The sequence below is a fragment of the Camelina sativa genome, chromosome 4, assembly GCF_000633955.1.
Source record: "Camelina sativa cultivar DH55 chromosome 4, Cs, whole genome shotgun sequence".
Lineage (NCBI taxonomy): Eukaryota > Viridiplantae > Streptophyta > Magnoliopsida > Brassicales > Brassicaceae > Camelina > Camelina sativa.
In genome coordinates, this window is record NC_025688.1 from 13,350,952 (window position 1) to 13,373,960 (window position 23,009).

Below are 23,009 nucleotides of genomic sequence, written 5' to 3' on the forward strand. Positions count from 1 at the left end.
TTTTGTGTATTTTCTTAACAATGTCTTTCGTGGAAGGCTCAAACCGGAGATCTCTTGAACCTGCTCGAGACGTTTTATCATTAGTGGATCGCCGGAGCCATGTGATGCGAGACCCGTAGCTACCACTCTTTTGTTTTTATGTCCAAAATAAGAAAGGTTTCTAGAAATCTTTCCCCACAATCTACTCTTCTTTTTACCAAAATAAAAAAGTACTCTTTTGTTTATACTCCATGTGTGTCCAAAACAATAAAGAGTTTTGAAACTCATTTCCACATTGGGTGGTTATCCTTGTTTCTAAATGGTAATACTGTACATATAATAAGACTACTACAAAAAAATTTCAATTAAGGTGACTGTTGGACAGGAACTTCATTGTTTAACTCTTAATGAATAAGTTCCCTTTTAAAAAATGTATATTCGACAAAGTAAATACTTCATGTACAAATTAATGTTACACAACCGGGAAAAAAAGAAACAGACTAAAATGTGTATATCTTTTCTCTTTTTCGTTAGTCATATTATCATTACAAAAAAAATCAAAATTGTCATAAATGTATGTCTATCACCTGTCTTTGTATATTTATTATACTTTAGAATTTAGAATATTGTATAGAGTATGCACACATTTGATCCACTCCCCTCACCAAAATTTCTCAACAACTACATAAATCCTAACCAGACATACATATTATATCGTTCATCATGTGCACGCATTAATAAACATTTTTCCTTCCGTATCTATATATTATATGGCTCACGAATTTTAATCAGATATAGAAATGACTTCTCTCAAAAGGATTTTGCAACCACTCTCACTTCTCTTATTAACTCTGCTCCTCACTTCCGTTACTTCCGGCCGTTTCCTAATCGACTTCGACCCTGTTCCGTCATCTGCCAGCACCCCATTGGAAACTGACCTTTCGTTAGGTTACACCGTCCCTTTAACCAGTAACTAAATGACGTCGGATCAATCGAGAGCCGTCGTACAAACGTCCAACATAATCAGATGATAATCTCGTAGGTACAATACAACACCGTAAAATTCTGGATTAATATATACAAAATATAAATTATAGGATTGCTTATGTTACATTATAGTAAATACACATTATAGATATATAATAGGGTTTTCTTTAATTTTACACCATTAAACTAACTTTTCTACAATTGTATTCAAATAATAGTGTAGAAAGACTAGTATTTACGATCAGTTATGCAATATATATTATTTGATGATATAAAATAAATCATCGATGGGTCAAATAAATTAATTAAACGAGATACTTAATTTGTGTTCTTTATTTGGTGAAATTTGAAAGTGATGAAACAGGAGTTTTAGTTGAAGAATTCCAATTTCTATAGATCGGAGGTGTAAGTCCGCCGACTAAATCCACCAGCTCCTGTTCGGGACCATTATGGTTGAATTTTAATATTTTTAAGGTGTTTTCATTCTACAATCAATTTTCAGTTACATTTCGACTTGATCAAAACACTAGATCAGTTACAATTTGTGGATCTACTCCAATTGTAAGAACTTAGAAATTACAAGTTTCTAATGACCACAATCCAAGATCAAAAGTACATTGATCAGTGAGCTTCAGCTTACAACAAAAATGTACGAATTATTTTTGTATTTTTTTTCAAAAATGTACAGAAACAACGATATATACTCACAAAGAATCTACTTGGTAACTTCAAAATGGTGTAATTCACTGAAAATGAACTTTTAAAATTCAAAACTGTTGAAACTCTAGTTCTCTCATATGTTTTAAAAGACATGTTGGTTGTGAAAACATGGATGTGTATCTTTTAAGAGAGAGTTGGTTAAAGATGATGCCGTTGTCAACTTGCTATATACTTACTACTTACCGGTCCCCTTGACTTACCTACACGACAACAACCTTGTGATTGTGAACGACTTCACTTTACAAGTGTGGTCCGTGATTTGTTAAGTACTTAAGTGCAATGTTTGAATCACTCTAATTTTCCTTTTCTTTTTTTATAAATGAAAAAGAAAGAATAAAACAGCTAACTATAAACACTTTACACGTGCGAATTTGTAATTTGTAATACAATAGTTGACGTTAAAGAAATATAAAATCTAGTTGTACTTGGTCACACTCCACTACTCAAAAAAGGATTCAAGGAGCTTTTGTTTCTGAAATGCCCCATTTTACCCAATAATGAAGAAACCCATCATTCCACATGTATAGTAACATATACATTTCATTTTATATGATATCCCTGATATCTTAGCTTGTCTATACATATTTTGTAATCTTCCTCTCACCTTATCTTCTTCAGTTAAATCAAAAGTGTCTTCACTGATTAGGAAAGAGAAATGGGAAAACATTTATTCCGATCATCGTCTCCTCCTCCACCGGCGAAACAAAAGCCCCACCACACACTCGCAGACTCAGAAATGGAGGAGTACGAGATCGAAGTCCAGTCTCTAATAACCAAATGGACTTCGCCAGAGTCCACTGATCAGTTTCTCTTCTCCTCAAGTAGCCACCAAGAAGCAGAGCAGTTCGTACGAGCCGTAAAGAACTTGCATAACTCAATGCACCGTCTAGTTTCCGTTACACCGGAGTCAATAAATCTTAACCGTGGACAAAACGTGATGAAGACGGCGGTGAAGCTTCTCGAATCAGAGTTCCTCCGCGTATTAAAGGAGAATAGAGAGTATCTAGATTCTGAATGCGTCTCTATTCGTTCATGGAACTCATCAAGGTTCAGCGTTTCTACTCCGAGTACTGTTTCTGATTCCAATGGCACCAACGAAGGTTACTTCGCCGACGGGCATAGATTCTCCGGAGGAGACCCTAACGCGATGGATGATCTAAAAATTATCGCTGAGTGTATGATTTCAACAGGACACGTCAAGGAATGCGTTAGGGTTTACAAATCCGTACGTAAATCTATTGTAGATGAGACGCTACACAGTTTGGGAGTGGAGAGGTTGACTCTACGTCAGATACAAAAACTGAACTGGGAGGTTCTTGAAACAAAGGTCAAGCCATGGCTCCGGGGAGTGAAACTAGCGGTTCGGTCTCTGTTTCACGGCGAAAAGATTCTTGCTGAACACGTTTTCTCTAACTCCTCCATCTCGGAGTCCTCTTTCACTGATATCACTCAAGAAGGTGCTTTGACCTTGTTTGTTTTCCCTGAAAATGTAGGAAAATTCAAGAAACTAACGTCTGAGAAAATGTTTCGCATTCTTGATATGTACGAAACCCTAACCAATCTATCTTCAGACATCGAATCGATCTTTACCTTCAATTCAAACTCCGTCATCATATCTCAGGTCACTGGATCCCTCACGAAGCTCAGCGAAGCCGTTAGATCAATGATGTCAGACTTCGAAACGGCGATTGAGAAAGAATCATCCAAGAAACCAGTAAACGGCGGTGGGATACACCCGCTTACACGCTACGTTATGAATTATCTCACCTTCCTCGCTGATTACAGTGACTCCATAGCTGTGATTTTCGAGAACTGGAAAATTAGTGTATCATCTCCGTTGCCTAAAACTCTGTTTCCTTGCGGCAGAGGTTATGAAGCTAAACCGGAGGATGTGTATTCTTCTCCGGTCTCCGTACGCATGGCTTGGGTGATTCTTCTTACTCTATGTAAAATAGACGGCAAGGCTCAGCCGTTTAAGGATATTTCTTTGTCTTATCTCTTCCTCGTTAACAACCTCAACTACGTTGTCGTTAAGGTTCGAGCTTCGAAACTGAAGCTTCTCCTCGGTGTTGAGTGGGTGGCGAGTCATGAGGCTAAGGTGAAACAGTTTATTTGTAAAGTTTAAGAAGCTTGCGTGGGGGAAAGTGTTGACGTCACTCCCGGGGGATCCGACGGCGGAGATGTCATCGGAGGAAGCAAGTGGTCATTTAGTGAGTTTTAACATTGAGTCTGAATTGGCGTACCGGAGACAAATTTCGTGGGTTGTACCGGATTCGAAACTCAGGGATAAGATTAAAATCGGGTTGTCTCGGAAGATTATTCCGGTTTATGCTGAGCTCTATAACCGGGTTGGTTTGTTTAAGGACAAAGAGATGTTTAGTGAGTTAATTGTTAGATATACCCCTGATGATTTGGGAAATTATCTCTCGGATCTTTACTTTGTGACCAAGGAGGCAAGGACTCAGTAAGTGTTTCATCAAAATGATATCATGAACAACCGTTTGGAGAACTTTTGATTTTGTGATAATTACTTTTGTAAATTGTTATCTTTTTATTTCATTTTAGAAATCTTTATTTTTGCATGAGGTTTGTTGTTGTAGTGGAGTGATTGATTACTATTTTTAGGTTTTTACCCTACGTGATTAGCTGTGCCTAATCATAAAGTTGTGGTTTTTATCCACTTTTTTTTTCCTTGCAATAATGTAAAGTGGACTTTATTCGCTTTTATACCAAACAAATATTCGATTTTTGGATATGACATTCTTTGCTCAAAAAAAAAAAAAAAAAGGATATGACATCCAAGATTTGTGGGGATGCATATAATCATGACTTGTGAAACAACTTGTGAAATTTTACCAAAAAATCTTTTAACACAACCTTTTCATTGCGTAATTTGATTCTCACTCTGTGATCTCTAGTGTAGTGCGTGCTTTTGATGATGACTTTTGGCTTTTGGCTTTTTTAGGTTCTGAAGCAGAGAACACAGCCCAATTCATATCATTGTTCTCCAAAAAATTCAGGGTATGAAATGATGCATATATTTGCCAAACGGCCAGACGATTAAGTTATGTTTGAGATTTTTCATTATGTTTCTTTGCATTTAATTACATTGTCTTTGAAGTTGTTTTCTATTTGTCAGTAATCAAAGCAGCTACTTAAATTTGATGTATATTTATAAACTTGGACATAGATTGTTAAGCTGTCCAATAAGCTTATGTTTCCTAGTTTTCTTTCCTTCAAACTTTGTTCCATTATGATATGTATAGTTTTCTTTTTACGTTTGTTAACCAATTCAACTTCTTTGCTTTTGTAAATATAGTTAAGTTGCAAAAGAGTAAGATTCAGTTACTTGAGCTCTATCTATCTCCCCCTGATCGCTTGAGAAGACTACTTAGTCATGCACGTTAGTGTAGTTGGTTTTTGGCATGAGACTTTGAATGGCGAGAGATGACGTTGAGTTTTGGTGATGAGTGATGACAGTGAAGGAAGACGTTGTGATTTGTTTTTTTTTCTGTTTCTTTTTTTTTTTGTGATAGAAAGAGAACAAACATAACTAAGAAGACAACTGAATAAAATTTTAAAATAAAATGAGTTTGATTGTTAGATTAAAACTGATGATTGTTAGGGCATCCTCAATGGGGAGAGCTAAAAGAAGTTGGTTAAGTGGGGCTAGAATAAGTTCAATATTAAATTTTAGAAATTGTTTGGTTAAGTTTCTTTTTAAGAAACTGTAAAATTGTATGCTTCCAATGGTAGATCTTAATTTGGGTTATTCTCACATCAATTAAACCTAATGCATGACAATCTACAATTGAAATCAGAGAGATTCTTACCAAGATAAACAAACCCAAACATCATTGAACCAAACAATCAAAGATTTGACCACTTGAATCTATGATATAATGAACCCATATGCTTCTGTTTTGATGAACCCGAACTCGCCCATGGAGCTACTGTGGGTGGAGGTGAAGATACAGCCGGTTGAAGACAATTTTTCCATGGTTTCTCATCTAAATTCGACGGCATCCAGACCTTTCACCCTTCATTCACAGTGATTTGCGAGAAAGAGAGAGAGAGAAAGAGAAGAGAAGAGAAGAGAAAGAGATGAGAGACGATAGAACCGAGAGACAATATGTTTTTCTTTTTTTATCTCCTAACCAATCAGGTCTTGACACATACTCGACGCTTAATGTATCTAAGACCATTCATTAGTGGAGTAACCTACCATAGTTACTCTCATAATAATTAATAATATAAATAATACTAAATTAAATAAAGTAACTAAATCACCCTATTATTAAGGAACCCAAAAAAAAGTTGCTCAAGGATTTAAATAATAATTTTTTAATTTATGTTGATTAATTATTAAATTAAATTATCTAAAATGACAAAACAATTATTTAAATATTTTATATTACATAAAATAGAAAACAATATTTTACAAACTTTAGAATATTAAACATATTTTACAAAATTCGGAATACTAAACATATTTTATAAAATTCGAATTATTAAACATATTATGCAGAATTTGAAATAAGATTTATTGTGCGGTTGCAACAAATTTTTACCAGATATGCTCAATCAAGTCTTTTTCTAAAAAATCATGCATTTGTGTATCATGAACCTCATTTCGAATGCCCATCCTATTATATAGATTTGTTGGTATATTTGTAGAATATGATAAATCGACATGAGAACTTCCGCTTCTTTCTCCGTGATGGAATTCCATTGGATTGTAGAAATTGTAATCATGTCGTTCGTCTTCCACTATCATGTTATGCAGGATGATAGATGCTCTCATTATTTTTCCTATTTTTCCTTTATCCCAAAAAAGTGCGGACACGATTGCAAATCGAGCTTGCAAGACTCCAAATGCACGCTCTACATCTTTACGACATCCTTCTTGCCATTGAGCAAAGATTTTTGCTTTTCGACCACGTGGAAGTGTAATGGATTGGATGAAAGTTGCCCATTTGGGATAGATACCGTCAGTGAGGTAGTACGCCATTTTGTATTGCCGTCCATTGACAACATATGTAACTCTCGGAGCTCGGCCCTCTAGGATATCATCAAACACCGGAGAGCGGTACAAGACATTGATATCATTTAACGAACCTGGTGGTCCAAAAAATGCGTGCCAAATCCATAAATCTTGTGATGCCACAGCCTCTAGTACGATTGTCGGTTTACCCGATCCACGTGAATATTGTCCTTTCCATGCAGTAGGACAATTCTTCCACTCCCAATGCATACAATCTATGCTCCCTACCATTCCGGGGAAACCGCGATGTTCTCCAATATTCAGTAATCGTTGGAGGTCTTCCGCTGTTGGTCTTCTGAGATATTCGTCGCCAAACAGATTTATAACTCCCTCAACAAAATGTAGAAGGCATTTGTGGGCGGTTGTTTCAGCGAGTCGTAAATATTCATCCGTTGCATCTGCCGAACATTCGTACGCCATCATACGAATAGCCGACGTACATTTTTGAAGTGCCGAAAGACCGAGCCTTCCAGTAGCATCTCGCCTTTGTCTGAAGTATGAGACTCCATTCTCAATAGTAGTAACAATACGAATGAACAATGGTTTGTTCATTCTAAAGCGACGACGAAACATAGCTTGTGTGTAAGTCGGATTCTCACTAAAATCATCATTCCACAACCGAGTGTGGCCTTCTTTGCGGTCTCTATTAATGTGCACTCTTCGGATTATTGGAGCAGGTGGTATTTCCAGGTGAATTTAGTTGTTTTGGATCTCCTCCACTATACTATCAACTTCCTCCTCTACAATTTCATCAACTTCTTGATCGGAATTCCAATCAGACATTTTTGACAATTTGAGTTGTTGGAAGGCTTATAGTATTGGAGATGGTTTCTTGTTGCAAGGTTTATGGGTATGTATTAATGGAAATGGATTTGAATATTTAACAAGATGAAATGATGAAAAGAAGATATGATGATAAGAAGAATTGGTTGATAAGATAATAGAAATGAGAAGAATATATAGCAAATGAAGAGTCGGATTTAAGTTGTACACAACATTGTCAAATATATAGACCTTACAAAAGACACATTAAAACAAGACAACAACAAGACAGACCCGTGAATGACACTAAAAACCAACACCCATTCACGGGTTTAAACACAACACGCCAACATGTTTCCTTCCCTTCACACGCCAACATGTTTCAACTCACGAGACAGCTTCATATGTTGTCCCAAAACCTGAAACAAAAGAAGAAGACAAGTAGAGTTAATCACAACAAGATATAAACAAGAGTTAAACAAACAAGAGATAAGCAAGAGTTAAACAACCAAGAGATAACCAAACAAGAGTTAAACCTAACAAGAGTTAAACCTAAATTTTTGTCAACATTTGATCAACGAGTTTGTCTCTAAGTAGGATTTCAGCGGGTGTTAGTTCATTCTTGTTAAGCAGGCTGTCTAGCAAACGCATCTTGTCGTGCCTCGTCTAGCCGCTTATTCTTTCTCCTTCATTGCTATTATCTTCTCCAACTTACCAACAGAACCATCTTCCACAGTTGGACTAACTGCCGGTTTCTTGCCTTTTTTCTTGGCAGCTTTAACCCCCGGAGGCCTCATCTCAGCTCCATCATTGCTCGCTTCTGGCAACCCTTCTGAAGCGAGTTTAGTCCGCTTATGGTTACACTCCTCCGTGATCCATTTATGATCATGCTTCAATTCCCTCCAGCAATGTCCTAGCAGAAATGGCTTTTTCATGTCGTTATTGAAAAGCTCATACGCCATGCTCAATACATCATCTTCTGATTCTCCACTATTTCTCCTTGAACTCGCTTGTGCATAACACCCCACAAACTTATTGACTTGGTGATTTATCTTGTTCCACCTAGCCTTACAGTGAAGGCCCTCTTGCTATTGAACCAGATGAGCCATTGTTTGTTTTGTAATAGCCATCAACCCTCTTCCAGAAACTTTGAAGCCGCTGCTCATTACTTACAATCGGATCCTTGCTTGTATTTAACCAAGCGCTTATGAGGTTGATATCCTCCTCTGCACTCCACCGCCTTCTACTTAGACTTCCTCCGTCTTCTTCATTCTCATCAACAGTTAACTCGACACAGTCTTCAGATATAGTTGTCGGGCTAAAGTGAAGTGGCTGAGAAGAGAATCGAGGACTAAAGTCTATAGACTAAGAAGAGAAGGTAGAGTTAAAGTGGACAGGCTGAGAAGAGGAAGCATTTGGTAGAATCGGATTATCTAAACCGTTGTTGTCTTTCTGAGAATTCATAAGATCAACAAAACTTGTTTGTGGATCCATAGATTGCGTTAGTGATGAAAAAAGAAAAGGGTTTGTTGAGAAAAATTTAGTGGTTTAGGTTAGTTGGTAACGTGAAGTTTACTTTTAAACCAAGTGGAATTAGGTTTTCAAATTTAAGTTCTTACCTACACTACAACAACCACACATTTATCACATTAAAACAACCTACAAACCCTACAACATCAAACTTATTGTTTGATGTTGAAGCATTCATCAATGACTGACTTGACAAGTATCTCCCTAATCAAGTAGTAACCGTATTTAATACAACCAACAAACAAAAAGCAATCATCAATGAGACTCGACTCAAACAATTGATCAAGACTTAAACACTTTATGAAATATAAAAGACAAACGGGTTTAACACAAACACAAACACAAACGGGTTTCAGCTTAAGAGTTTAGGTGATGAGAGGCTTCTACCTTGACTGTGCTCGCTTGAGGAAGATAATAAACTTCTTCGCATGTGCCGCAGAAGAGACGTGGTGGGACTGCTGTGATGTGTTTCATGTAACGCAAGCATTTTCCACATTTTCTTAAAGGGCGACCAGAGCCAGCCAGAGGAGAGAACTGTCCTTCAAACAGGGCATCCAAGTGTTCGATCTGAATGACAATATAAGGGAGATGTTAAGTAGGACCGGATTCAAATCAAAGACTTTATCAAACTAATGCCTTCAAAGACAATATAAGACATGTTCTCGCAACCACAAACACTTTACTAACACTCTACTAATCAAACATAAACACTAAACACAAACACAAACACTCTACTTATCTTACACAAACACAAACAAAAACATAAACACTAAGTTAAATCAATCACTAAACACAAACACAAACACAAACACTCTACTAATCTTACACAAACACAAACATAAGGGAACATCAATAAAATCTCAAAAGCAAAGAATCAACGCCTAATAAGTTAAATCGACACAAAACATTAACAATTCTAACAATCAATGAATTAGCAATCGGTTGAATTAGCAATCCGTTGAATTCGCAAAACATGCAATAAATCGATGATGAGGAGACGAACCTTATCTCTCCGATCCGTTAGCCGGTGGACCTCGCCGTGCGCTTTAGACCCCCGGAAACCTCCGCCGTCATTGTCCCACCAATCTGAAACCTCCGCCGTCATTTGTCGTGCTCCACCGAAGCGTCGTCATCTTAGGGTTACACCGACTTTGGTTAGCCATCGCCTCCGGTTGCCATCAACCTCCATATTTAGCCGGAAATTCAACGGATTCGGTCTGAATCGATGGATTTTCCCGGAATTTGGAAAGATCGCGACTTTGATCGCCTTTGTATTTCACCCTGCAGAGAAGAGAAAGAGAGAGTCGGTTGCGTTTCTCAGAAAGAAAAAATGAAGAAAAAAATTAACTTTTATATTTAACTTCGAACCAATGGCAAAACGCCACGTTGCGTTACTCAGGGTGTTGCTCGAAATGCTATCAGAAGGAACGATACTCACCAAACTGGACTGGATAATGGTTTAATACTGTGTATTTGGGGCCCAATATAGAGAGTATCCATAAGAGTAATCTCCACTAATCATGCTCTCAAACATCCTAAATAAGCAACGACTATAAGAGCATTACCATCGGTAATGTCTTTAAATGGATGTCAAATTTTAATAATATTCATATTTTAATATAATTGATTTCTTTAAAAATGTTAACCATTAACAAGTAAACATCTGACAAATAAAGATCTTATAGTGTCTTAATGGGTGTATGCAGAGATACTATCACACCCTCTTTCCTATTTTTCTCAATTTTTCATTTTTCTTAAAATAAAGAGACACTCACTCAGTATAACTGATGGAGATGCCCTAACAAAACTTTACGTGATTTGAATAAATTAATCATTTTTATTACTACCATTCTTTTAGCAACTCAGCTAAGTATCACCGTTGGTGATGACATTAGCTCTAGCACACTTAATTATGAAGTTCTCTCAAGACTCTAGATGGAGACGTTGGTGTTTTGTCGGAGTTTCAACGGGATTTGAAGGAGGATATGATTGATCATTATTGGGATGACGAGAGATGATGTTGAGTTTTGGTGATGACAATGAAGGAAGATATGGTGATTTTTTGTTTCTATTTTTTTTTTCTGTGATAGAAAGAGAACAAAAAGAATTAAAGACCAATGAATAAAAATTTAAAAGAAAATGAGTTTGATTGTTAGATCAAAACTCATGATTGAAACCTGCTCTAATGCCATGTAAATAGAAGAAAAAAAATAGGATTGTATTATTACTGTTGTTATAGTTTTATTGATTGAAACGGTACAACTTATATATAAGTATAAATCATAATCAAATGGCATAATAAAAGGGACTATATAGAATAATATAATTAGATTAATATATGAAAAAGAGTAATCATAGGTGATATGATACTATTTCCTTAATATATATTTCTTCATCCACTTCATTTGTCTCTAAAAAGATTATTGTAGAATAAGATATAATACAACTTTTTGTGGCCATTGACACAAAGAGGAAAAATTAGAGATAAAGGAAAATGTTTTGGATAGAGAAAGTTTCAAAAGATCATTCGGAAAATCATTTGAAACAATGGCGGACCTACTAAGAAAAAAGAAAAGTCGTTTGACCTGGATAAACTAAATAAATAGGTCTTTTATATATAATTGCATAAAATTCCAGTAGCAAAGATGGTAAATTCTGCTACCCATACCCGAGTTCGAACAGCCAATATGACAAATAAATATTTTTTTCTTGTATTTGACCTCCCTAAATTTTTATCCACCGATTTGAAAGGTGGATTTTGGTTGATTTCCATTTGTGATCTCAAAGTGATCTCTGTGTCGATTTTCAGTTTTATACGTACCAAATTTTTCACTAAATCAGTCAAGTTATGTGTTTTGGTTTAACGTTTTCTCAAAACAAAAGAAAAATCTCGTTGCCAAAAGGAACAAGTTTAATAATATGAGACTTCAAACAAAGAAGAAGACATTTGACACATTCAATGAACGAGAGCAAATGAAAGGATATATATATTGAATGATGACGATTCAAGAAAAATTTAAAAAGCATAATTTTATTTCATATATAAAAATACATAAAAATAATTAATATGGGATTGTAGCTGAATTAACATTAATACAACCACTTCTCAAGAAAACCATTTCTATATTTAAGCCAGGCTAGATTATCAGAAGTGACACATAAACATAAAAATTAAATAAATTGACCTCCCAGATCAAAGGAGATGAAGTGAAGCAACAAGAGGTGTGTCCTTGTTGGAGAGGAATAAAAAGTTAAGAGGTTCAAAGAATAACTAAATTATGAAACCCTATATTTACTCAAAAATCATTGAAATCATAGAGATTTTCTTGAACCTTGACCCGATCAGTCCAACTGATTCACCGGATTGCGGGTTTATAGCGAGTTTTTTTGGGCTTTTCCAGATTTATAATTTCCGGTTATAAGCAGAAAATTCAGATCGAAGAATTGTACGGGTCGTGGGTCAACTTGTCTGACCGTCCGGTCCGGGTCGTGAAAACACTGGTTTTGAATGACGATGATGCAGTAAAATTCAAAATAGCATAATTGTATTTCAAATCATTTAAAGATACATAAAATTCATTAATATGAGCTTGCAGCTGAATGAACATCCTTACAAGCCGATTTGAAAACAGTCATTTGTACACTTAGGTGAGGCTTGATTTTCAAAAAGCAAAAACCAGGAAGTGTTGCGTATACTGCTTTGCAACACCGTAGATTTAAAAATCTAATATCTTTGGTGCCTTCATAAAATCTCAACCGAGTGTAACAACCTGGCACTTGGTCTATCCACTTTGCCAAACAATAATTAACATACAGCGGAGGAGGTGCTGCTACTTTCGATGATCGGCTAATCATTGCCAACATTAGGAAAAACAAAAAAATTATCATTTTGGTAAATTCTAGTTTCATTTTGAATTTGATTTAAATGACTGTATGGATGGTAGTTGAGATTTTTGTTTTGGTGTATAATAGAAAAGAGTTTGGTACTTTATTAAATGATAAATTTGACAAAAAAATTATTTTGGAAAGTTAATTTATTTAAGTCATATAGATACATTGATTACTGTATCTCCATTTTGAGTAATACTAGATTTGGAACCGTGCTGTAGCACGGGTTGAAATACATTTCATTATTTTCAAAATGTTATATATGTAATTATTTATAATATTATTTGGATGCAATTCATGCAAACAATTTCTATGGTAAATATCATTCATAGAATGTAAATGTATAATGTAAGTCTTATATTGTTAATTTTAACCCATGCTAGAGTATATAAAATTATTAACCCGTGCTAGATTGTGTCCAGCAGCTTGCGTGCTAGAGTATATAAAAATTTAACTCGTTCTAGAATATGTAAGTCTTAAAATTATAATATAAATAAAAAAAATTTCAGTTCGTGCTCTAGCACGGATCCTAATTTTTATTAAACGTTGTAGTTTATCAGTAAAATCTGTGGAAAATAAATTTGAGATATTGTGTTTAAAGATCTTTGGAAACAACTTGATATAGAACTAAAATCTTCCGAAAATACAGTTTGGAATATCCATGATTTTATTTGTTACCATTAATATATTAATTATCAATTTGGAATATCCCCAATTAAGATTGACCCAATATTTAGGTGTAACCGATTAATATATAAATTAATCTATAACCTATCTATAACCTATTTGTAACCATTTATTAAAAATATAAAGTCTACAAAAAATTATGTTGTGTACTTCCGTTTTATTAAATAGGGGATAAGTAATCATTCAAACTGAAAAGAGAGAAATGTAAATATCATTTAGTTGGGTAAACCCTTCATTCACCTCCTCTTTTTTCAACTAATCAAATTATGCCACCTAATAAAAGAAGAAAAAATTGATATCTTTTATATTTCTAAAAGACTAATAATATTATTGAATTTTAATTTACAAGGTTAAATATCGGTTTAGGTTTACAATAGGATTTAAATTTTATAATTTAAAGATATTACATGTCGGTTTAGCTTAACAAATGAGAATCAAAGTTTAGATTTTACAAGTAAAATATATTACATATCGGCTTGGATTGACAAATAAAAATTCGAATTTAAATATTACAATTAAAAATAATTGTATGTTAGTTTAAATTGACAAATAAGAATTAAATTTTCTAATTAAAAGAGATTATATATCGGTTTGGATTGACAAATAAAAATTAATATGACACGCTTTATATATAATTATATGAATAAGTCAGGTGAACCCAAATATATAATGATTTCTTTTAGGCCTTCGGCCCATTTAGTGGTTTTTTTTTCTCATTTGTCGTTCTCTTTTCTGTGTTCGAGCTTCTCTTCTTCCATGGCGAAACTAGCAGAAGAGATGAATCCTGAAGGTTCACAATATCAAATTCTTCTCTCATGTCCTTTTGGAATCTCTCCATCTCAGGTTATTTTTCTCTTCAATCCCTTTTTTTTTTTTTTTTTCTTCTCTATTAATCGAATTTATATGTAATCATCTGATTGTGTTGTTTCAATGGTACTAAAGGTCTCGGTGGATTTCTCGAAATCGCACGATCGGGTTCCTCATCCCGATCCCGATCTCGAAGATTCTATTTCTCAGGTGAGAACTCGAACGAAATCTCGATTGCAATTTCTTAGTCACTACTCGTGTTAGATCATACTTTTTTTTTTCATGGCGTGATTGAAAATGCTTCGATTTTGGTAATTAATGTTAGGTTTGGGAGAAGAGAGCACAGGGCAATTCATCATTGTTCAATGGCCAAAAGTTCAGGGTATGTATGATCTTTGAAGCTGTTCTGTTACTACTTAGTCACTAATCAAATCAGTTACTTCATTATGATGTCTATAAAGTTTCAGTATGGATCATATAGTTTAGATGGTGATGGTGGTAGTGGTGGTACCAATGAAGTGCAACACGTTTGTCTTCGCCTTGGCTTGACTGATTACAGGTTTCTCATTTTATCTCTCTTCTTCAGTGTTTGCATAGGATTATCGATTTCTTCTGGTAATGTGCATTGTTATGGTTTTGTGGAGAGAATTGTTAAATCATGGACATGGTTTTACCAAGGACTTTTGTAGGAACTAATTTGAGTTCTCTGTGGGAGAAGTTCCTTGTTACATCACAAGGTATATATCATTGTCTCTAGTTTTGTGTTTGGGGGAACTGGAGAGCTTTTGATCAGGTTTCTTTATAGTTAAGAGTTTTGTTCTCTCACAGATGACTCAATAAGATGTAGGCATACCTCAAGTCCATTGGGTAATGGAGCAGTTATCGAAACTTCTGACAAGAAGATTATTGTGTTACGCCGGAGTAATAATGTTGGGGAGTTTCCAGGTCATTATGTATTCCCTGGGGGCCATCCAGAGGTATTCACATGAAGCATCTTGTATTTACATAAAGCATTTTGTCTCTGTTTCTAACTCTTTTGGTTGATCAATTTTGAACATTGTAGCCAACAGCAGTAGGTATTGATTACCACCAGCTTGAAAATAATGTTCAAACCGGCGAGCTCTTAAACAAGAAGGTGACTCAAGAAATGTTTGACAGCATTATCTGTGAAGTTGTTGAAGAAACTGGAATACCAGCATCATCACTTGTAAGCCAGAAGGATTTCTTTTGGTGTCTCACTTGGGGAATCCCAAGAGATAACTGATCGATCTTTGTATATTTTTTATTACAGAGCCCTCCTCTGTTCATCGGAATATCTCGTAGGGAGTTGAATGTAAGACCAGCTATGTTTTTCTTCGTCAAGTGTAGTCATCATTCAGATGACATTCCAAGATTATACTCTAGCGCTGAAGATGGATTCGAGTCAACACAGCTCCACACTGTCTCATTGGTTAGTTCTCTAATCCTGTAATCCATCAAGGTTTGGTCTCTCAATGTTGTGATCCGGTAACGAATAACTCTAGTTTCGCTTTTAAATAATTGATCAGGATGAGCTGAAGATGATGACATCGAGAATGCCGGGTTGCCATCATGGTGGATACGCTCTCTACGAACTGATGCTTCAACGTCTCAAGAACATAAAGGAAACGTCTGTATCAGCCAAAGAGGACGATACTTAAATCTTACAATTAGTTGTGTGGTAGATCATTGGTTCTTTTGTGTTTATGTTATTACTTGAATTTCAAGTAAATTTTATGATTAGCACAATAATTTTTTTTTGAAATCCATGGCGCTGAGTATATGTATATCATGTAATTCTGACATCGAAATCTCTAAAGTTAAAAAGGTTCATTTGTTCACATGTGTAACACACTAGATTCTAGCATTTAACTTTTATTACAAACATAACTGGTAAAGGTTCTATAGAATGTACCACAGATATGAAAGCATAAAAAATCTCATGCAAACCATCATTATTGAATTTATAGACGATATTTTAGTTTTTTTTTGCATCTAAGCAATTTAGTTTTTCGCGTTATTGAATTTACTCCATTCGCTTTCAGTAGCTTGCCTCTTATATATCTCACCCATTGGGTTCTCAAGTTTTGCAGTCTTTAGTGCTTAGTTTTCACTTTTAATGCTTCAGACATACTTGCTATCCCTTGGGTTAAACATTGTAGTTTTCTTTAGGGTACAGTGATCCTCCTTGTTCGACATCATTATTATTCAACTTAGCATTTCATAGGGTTGCGTCTGAAATCTCATCCATTGGGTTCACCCGTCTTGTAATCCTTAGGGTTTAGTTTATATTTTTGCGACCGGACAGCCTTGTATATCACTCCGTAACTCCGTTACATCGCTATTTGTAGCTGGCTTGCATTGTGTTCTTTGACGAAGGTATTATGCTTTAGATTGTGAATCAGTTTGTTGTTTTTGTGATCTAGAAAGCTGAACACAAATCTTTAAGATTCACACATGAACTATGAACTGCAAAAGAGATCTGTTTCGAACTCCTTGCTCGCTTATGCGGCTATGCCAACACTTAATCGGGCAACCCCAATGGGAGATATATTTTAGGGCCTCTTAAGATTGTTTATTAATAGATTTTGTGTTTTGAGTAGATTAAGAACTTTGTGATTGTTAATTAAAAGATTTCACCCCAATGGTGGGTTCTTATTTGGTGAGTCTCTTAATATTTTTTTCTTTTTTTTTTTTTTTTTTTTTGAATGTTTGATCAAGTAGATTCAAATTTGCAATGAAACTTTTGATCTGCTCTGGAGTAACTAGTTTGGGAACACTTTTCCCATAAACTGCAGTGACGTGAACCGCATATCTGAAGCCTTGTAAGCAAAGAGAAGTTAGCTGGGAACTGTTCTTGAATATCCCTTATAAGACGTCCATTGGCACCATGAGGTTTCTCATCTGGTTGCATCCAAGAAACCAGATTGAGGATGCCGTCTAAGCCCAACAGTTTGTTCAAGCCATTCACTTGTTTGTTTTGTGGAGCTAAAGTATCAGAGTTCATCTTGATTTCTTCTTTCACAACTCGATCATATAGAGAGCCTAAATACTCCTCAGGTAAGTCTTTCCCATCATCTATTCCTCGATTGTTGCAGATGAAATCAGCTTTCGTCATCTGCATAACCATACCATTTCTATGTATCTACTGCAGTCTCAGAAACAGAGGAATGAGCAGACGTTACACTTGTTATGGTCTCATACGTTAGTTACAAGGAAAAGAAAACATACCTTATCCTTAACCATGTTGTTGTGTGCATTTGTGTTTAGCATAATCACAGAGTATGCAAGAACATAAGCAGTGTCTGCACTTGTAAAAGAACGAGGGTTGCATTTCCAGTAGTGTTCTGCAAACTTCTCCATGATTCGATCGATGTTTTGAGCTTCTCCAGGTAGCCTAAAGCCGCGTAGAAAGAATCTTATTGCTTCAACAAAATCCTAAACGAATGTTTTCTCTAGCAGCACAACAACAAGTCTGATAAGAACCAATCACATAACAACATTGCTGTCAAAAGGCGAACCTGGTCCTGAGCGAGTGCATTCAAAGTACTTCATCAATACAAGATCCAGGTCGCCAACAATAGTAACAGTTTCACCTGTACCGGAGAGAAGACCAAATCATTACACATAGAGATAAACATCTAGATAAGCATTTAGAAGCATAGCAAGTTTTAAGCAGAGAAAGATTAAAGCATAGTCATATATATCTCTCTAAAGCACAGCCAAAAAACTTCAAGCAGCTCAGCTCTACTACTTTGAAACATATTTTTAGACTCCATTGGCTAACTCTAGCAGCATCGATCCAGTAAAGGAAGCAATTAAGAGGCATACAAACACTAAACACAGATAATAGTGGGAAAGTAGACGTAAATCAAGAAACCTGTAGATTTGTGTAGAGGCCTTTGCACGATATTGCGGAAAACAACACGAGGCTCAGTTTCTCCTGCCCAGCGTCGAAAACGTGGACCTGATTGACTTGGCAATTATCTCTGCCATAGCCACCGAAAACGTAGAAAAATCTACCTCCTTTAATGGGTGTGCCCCCACTTCTTACCAGGACCGGAATAGACCGAGACCCACTTGTTATTGTTATTGTTCTTGTCGGACCCTTTCCCACCTCATATTCTCCGGTGAGAAAGAGAGGGGAAAAAATGAAAATACGAAGGAGGAGGAGGAAGAAGAAGAATAATCCGAATTCCAAATCTCCTCTGATTCGATTCTCCACTGATTCCATCTCTTTGATTACATTTCCTCCGATTGAGAGATTCGCGAGTTTGAGAGAGAGAGACTTTCGGGAGAGGGAAAGGAAGAGGAAGAAAGAAAATCAATCGACAATCAATTTTTTTTTTTCTCTGTAAATCGGTTTGCCCAACCAATTGGTGACACCTAGAGTCTCTTATAAGTAAATTGAGTCTACTATATAAGAGGACCTCTTATGTTTTTTCCTTTTTTTTTATTTTTTTTTCCCCCTTTTTCACATAACAATCCCTCTTAAAACCCCTTATTGGGGATAACCTAAGCTCCTGCAAAAGAGTTAATACACAAGTCAAAACAGATTTCGAAAGACACGAAACTGTGAGAGATGTTTCATGGGTGTCATATCTCATAGTGTATGCTGTAAAGGAATAAATGTTGTGTAAATATGAATATTATAATTAGTAGGACATAATTTCAGACATCTGATTTGGATTTTCATTATTTTTTGTTTTGGTACAAATGATATAGCTGATTTTGGTGGAAGGACAAAAACGTCATTTATGGACGAGTTAATTATGAAAAAAACCATAAAGTGGAACTAAAATCTAAAAAAAAAAAAAACATAAAGTGGAACCTTGATTGTCTCACTATATGGACGAGTTAATTATGAAAGAAGCCACTTTTCTTAGTAGCATTGGTAGATTATGTGACTAAAATCTTATGGATTTGCCTTTTCAAGATTTTAAAACATAATTTTACACATTATACACTAAAAAAAAACATTATTTTGAATCATTTGTTTTCTATACGAGAAAAATAACAGGTTTTCTTGGATGTTTCGCCAACTTCTTAAGCTACGCCCAAAAGCTTTGTCTTTCTTCAGGATTAACATCGGTAATGGACATGATACTTTTTTCTGGTGGGATCCATGGACACCGTTTGGTATTCTGGTTAAGTACTTTGGCTCATCTGGGCCAACACGACTAGGAATTCCTCTGTTCTCAACAGTTCAGGAGTTAATTACACCATCTGGATGGAACCTAAATGCTGCTAGGTCAGAGAAACAAATCCTTTTGTATGCGTTTATCACTACCATCCGTACTTCATCCGTAAGTGATATTACTGTCTGGTTGATCGATGGGCAGATCCAGAAATCTTTCTCCTCTCGTAATGTTTGGAATTCAATCAGGGAGCGTAAGCCTTTGGTACCTTGGTCATCTCTAGTCTCGCATAAAGCGAGAATTCCCAAGCATGCTCTTACAGTATGGCTGTTTATTCTAAATCGGAACCCAACCTTAGACAGAATGAAGAGGTGGGGATACGATGTAGAACAAACTTGCCTACTCTGTGGGACTGAGGAAGAGACTAGGGATCATCTATTCTTCCAATGCTCCTATTCAGCGGAAATTTGGACCCAAATAGTCTCAAAGCTATTATCCATGGCACCCCCTCTTGAATGGGATCTTATTATTCAATGGCTCCCCTCGGCTTCCTCCAGTAGTGACATCTCTATCGGTCTGCTTCAAGCTTGGCAACCGTGTATATATGAAGTGTGGAGGGAGAGGAACCGCAGGTATCATGATGGAACCACACTCCCTACTTCTGTTATTCTTCGGAATGTGTTATATGCATCCAGAAATAGAGCCCAAAGTCTACTATTGCAAAATCAAAAGTGGGCTACGCTACTTCAATGTTGGAATGGTTCTCTCCCACCAAGACTTGCTCATCCTTGAGTTTGAGACCGATTGGCAATTAAACAACCCTCTGAAATCTGCTTCGGTCCTGCAATCTTCTCCACTTTTCTTTTCTTTCTTTCTTTCTCTTCTTCTACTTATTGGCACATGAGTTGTCCCTTTCCTCCTCTCACTCTGTTTTTTGTTACTCGTGGTGATAAGACTCCTTTGTAATCCCTATATTTTTATATTAATGCAAGAAAACCCTTTAACAAAAAAAAATCATTTGTTTTCTATATTTGTATTACTTATAATTGATGCAAATTAATTTTACATCATTTAGTGAAGTGATTTTTATTTTGGTGATGCAAATATTTTACATCAATTGATATAATTGCATCATATTATAACTGATGTTGACATGCATCAATCCAAAAAGTGATGTTAGTTTTATATCAATTAACATATATGATGTTAAATATATGTATCAATTATAAATAATTGATGTTAAAGTTAGTGTCATGTTGAATTAAGTGATTCTAATGATTGTGTCATTTACAAAATTGATGTTATATATTTATAAATAATTGATATTAAAATTATCGTCAATTTTTAAAAATAAAATTATTGTCAATTTTAAAAAATAATTATAATAATTGTATTAGTTCCTTCCAGTAATAACAAATAACAATAAATAAAAATAGTAATTTATAAAATGATGTTAAAATATCTTGTATTTCATAGAAGAAAAGGCAAATATGTACAATACATTACTCGAAATTCAAACCAAACCCCAAAACATGAATTTATAGAAAATTAAAATGTTCTTCTAAACTACTACACAAACAAGTTTACTAGTTGTAACGCTCGTGTCCCGAGAAAATATGAAATATTGAAGTTTATATCGAGAATTGGAGTGGATTCGGTTTAGTTTCCGGTTAGTTTACTAAGCTGGTCGATTTATTAATTAAATTAAAGGATGGTTTAATTAAATTCCGGTTTAGGTAAATCTCGGTTTAGTTTAATTAAACCCAAAAACCTTTTTGTTAATTAGAGAGGACGCTTCCTTCCTCTTATTGTCGTGAATGACTGAAAAAAAAAAAAGAATAAGTGCTCATTTACGTGTGAGAAGAAGAGAAGGGAGACCAAACTTGATTTTGGTGTTCAAAGCAAAACGGAGCAGAATCGTTAGGGTTTGGTAGGAAACAGTTTCGACATATCAAATCGTTATCAAAGGTAATGAAATTTGGTAGGTTTATTCCCAAGTCTTTCATCGTCATTCTCCTTTTTACAGAAGTAGATTTGGATTTAAAGTAGATGAGTTATTGGCAGTTTCGTGAGACACGTTTTTTCAGACGCGAGTTGGAACCATCGGAGATTGTAACTGAGATCGTGGTCTCGTCTGGTTTCTGATCGGCACGAGATTTGGTGGAAAACTGCGTGACGTCTAGGGCTAGCTGTTCACCAGAGGGATTTAATAGTTAACAGTTGGTTTTTATTTAAGGGTTTCTTCTTTGAGACTGTTCTTTTCTGATGTTTCTGTCCCGTTTTGCTATAAGTCGTTTTTGGTTGTGTGGCTTGTTGTAGGGCGTTGCTGGGCTGTTTCAGACGTTAGGAGAGTCTCAACTGGTTGTATTCGTTGTTATAATCAGTTTGGTAAGGTGAGTGTGTGACCATGAGCTTATCTGAGCGATTGGGTTGTATAACTTGTTTTGTGTGATGATATGTAGGTGTGGTGAATGTGTTATTGGGTGACATGTTCAATGACTGGTTTGTTATGTTTTATTTGTGGTTGTACTCTTGATTTGCTTGTGTTAATAGCTCGTAGATGAGAGGATCGCCTCACTGGGTATTTATGGTAATACTCACGCATCTCATTGTGTTTGTTGTGCAGGTAATAAATGTGTAGCGTGGAATCATAGCGATGAGGAGGAGGATGATTTAGGGTCTCGGTTATGTGTTGTGGGTCTTGGTTATGTGTTATTTGTTGTTGGAACCTTGTTCGAAATATGTTAGGATGATAGATTTAATTGGTTATAATTGATATGGTATTTATATTAAATTGGAGTTGGTTTGTTTTGTCTTCCGTTGTGCATGTTGATTTTGTTGTTGGTTTATTGTTTGAGTTATAATTAAATATTATAGGGTATTTAATTATATTATTATTATTTTTTTAAATGGGCCGGGTTGTTTCACTAGTGGCTCCACCAGAGATATACTAGCCTTGCAACCAAACATTCTTATGTTGTAGCCATAGGAACAACGTACTCATAAGGAAAGGGAAGTATCTAATAGGATTTTCTTGGATATTTGTACTTGACTTACTTAATACTAGGGAAATATGAAAAGTAAATTGAAGTTTTGGTTATTTAATTTGTTTTATTTATAACATTAACCCCTAACTATTTTCTTAAAAGAACAATTCCTGGAAACACATTTAATGGAACTATTCAAATCGACCTAATTTAATACGTTTATTGTCATAAATAACTTGACAACATCTATACATTTCGATTTTTCTAAAAACAACTCTACGCATTTAATTTTTAGTCCCATAAAAATCTCCAAACCTATTTTAATAGATCTTTAGAGATTGTATGATCTCTTAAATTTAAATGACACAACCGAATTTGATTAACAAATGATTACAATCGCAATAATTATTATAATGTTAATAAAATTCATAAAAACGAGAACCCAACTTTAGAAACTCAATA

General features: G+C 35.3%; 4 protein-coding genes and 1 pseudogene across 8 annotated transcripts in view; 3 read left to right on the forward strand and 2 right to left on the reverse strand.

The window, feature by feature from the left end:
* LOC104783821 overlaps positions 1-119 on the forward strand; it is a 3,120-nt gene extending 3,001 nt beyond the window's left edge. Inside the window, exon 7 of the mRNA XM_010508924.1 lies at positions 37-119. Within this exon, the coding sequence (XP_010507226.1) occupies positions 37-119 (83 nt within the window). The remainder of the gene's footprint in view (positions 1-36) is intronic.
* Positions 2,084-4,476, forward strand: LOC104780433 (annotated as a pseudogene).
* On the reverse strand, positions 6,254-7,282 carry LOC104783822. The gene is made up of 2 exons (XM_010508925.1): positions 6,568-7,282; positions 6,254-6,282 (listed from the first exon to the last, which is right to left on the reverse strand). Exons 1-2 carry the CDS (start codon positions 7,280-7,282, stop codon positions 6,254-6,256), a joined length of 744 nt encoding a protein of 247 aa, XP_010507227.1.
* On the forward strand, positions 14,304-16,263 carry LOC104780434 (nudix hydrolase 9). Of its 3 annotated transcripts, none has more exons than XM_010504931.2 (9): positions 14,304-14,440; positions 14,540-14,614; positions 14,730-14,786; positions 14,866-14,963; positions 15,083-15,141; positions 15,233-15,381; positions 15,468-15,611; positions 15,696-15,854; positions 15,952-16,263. In XM_010504931.2, exons 1-9 carry the CDS (start codon positions 14,354-14,356, stop codon positions 16,081-16,083), a joined length of 960 nt encoding a protein of 319 aa, XP_010503233.1. In that variant the 5' UTR covers positions 14,304-14,353; the 3' UTR covers positions 16,084-16,263. The 3 variants fall into 3 exon arrangements, with proteins under 3 accessions (XP_010503233.1, XP_010503234.1, XP_019099843.1); XM_010504932.2 differs by having other exon boundaries at positions 14,872-14,963; XM_019244298.1 differs by having other exon boundaries at positions 14,318-14,440; positions 14,891-14,963.
* LOC104780435 (brefeldin A-inhibited guanine nucleotide-exchange protein 4-like) lies at positions 17,108-18,894 on the reverse strand. 3 transcript variants are annotated; one of them, XM_010504933.2, is made up of 4 exons: positions 18,303-18,894; positions 17,944-18,018; positions 17,654-17,819; positions 17,108-17,567 (listed from the first exon to the last, which is right to left on the reverse strand). In XM_010504933.2, exons 2-4 carry the CDS (start codon positions 17,961-17,963, stop codon positions 17,139-17,141), a joined length of 615 nt encoding a protein of 204 aa, XP_010503235.1. In that variant the 5' UTR covers positions 17,964-18,018; positions 18,303-18,894; the 3' UTR covers positions 17,108-17,138. The 3 variants fall into 3 exon arrangements, 2 of the variants coding, with proteins under 2 accessions (XP_010503235.1, XP_010503238.1); XR_766743.2 differs by having other exon boundaries at positions 17,108-17,570; positions 17,654-18,018; positions 18,303-18,881; XM_010504936.2 differs by lacking the exon at positions 17,944-18,018 and having other exon boundaries at positions 17,654-17,877; positions 18,303-18,892.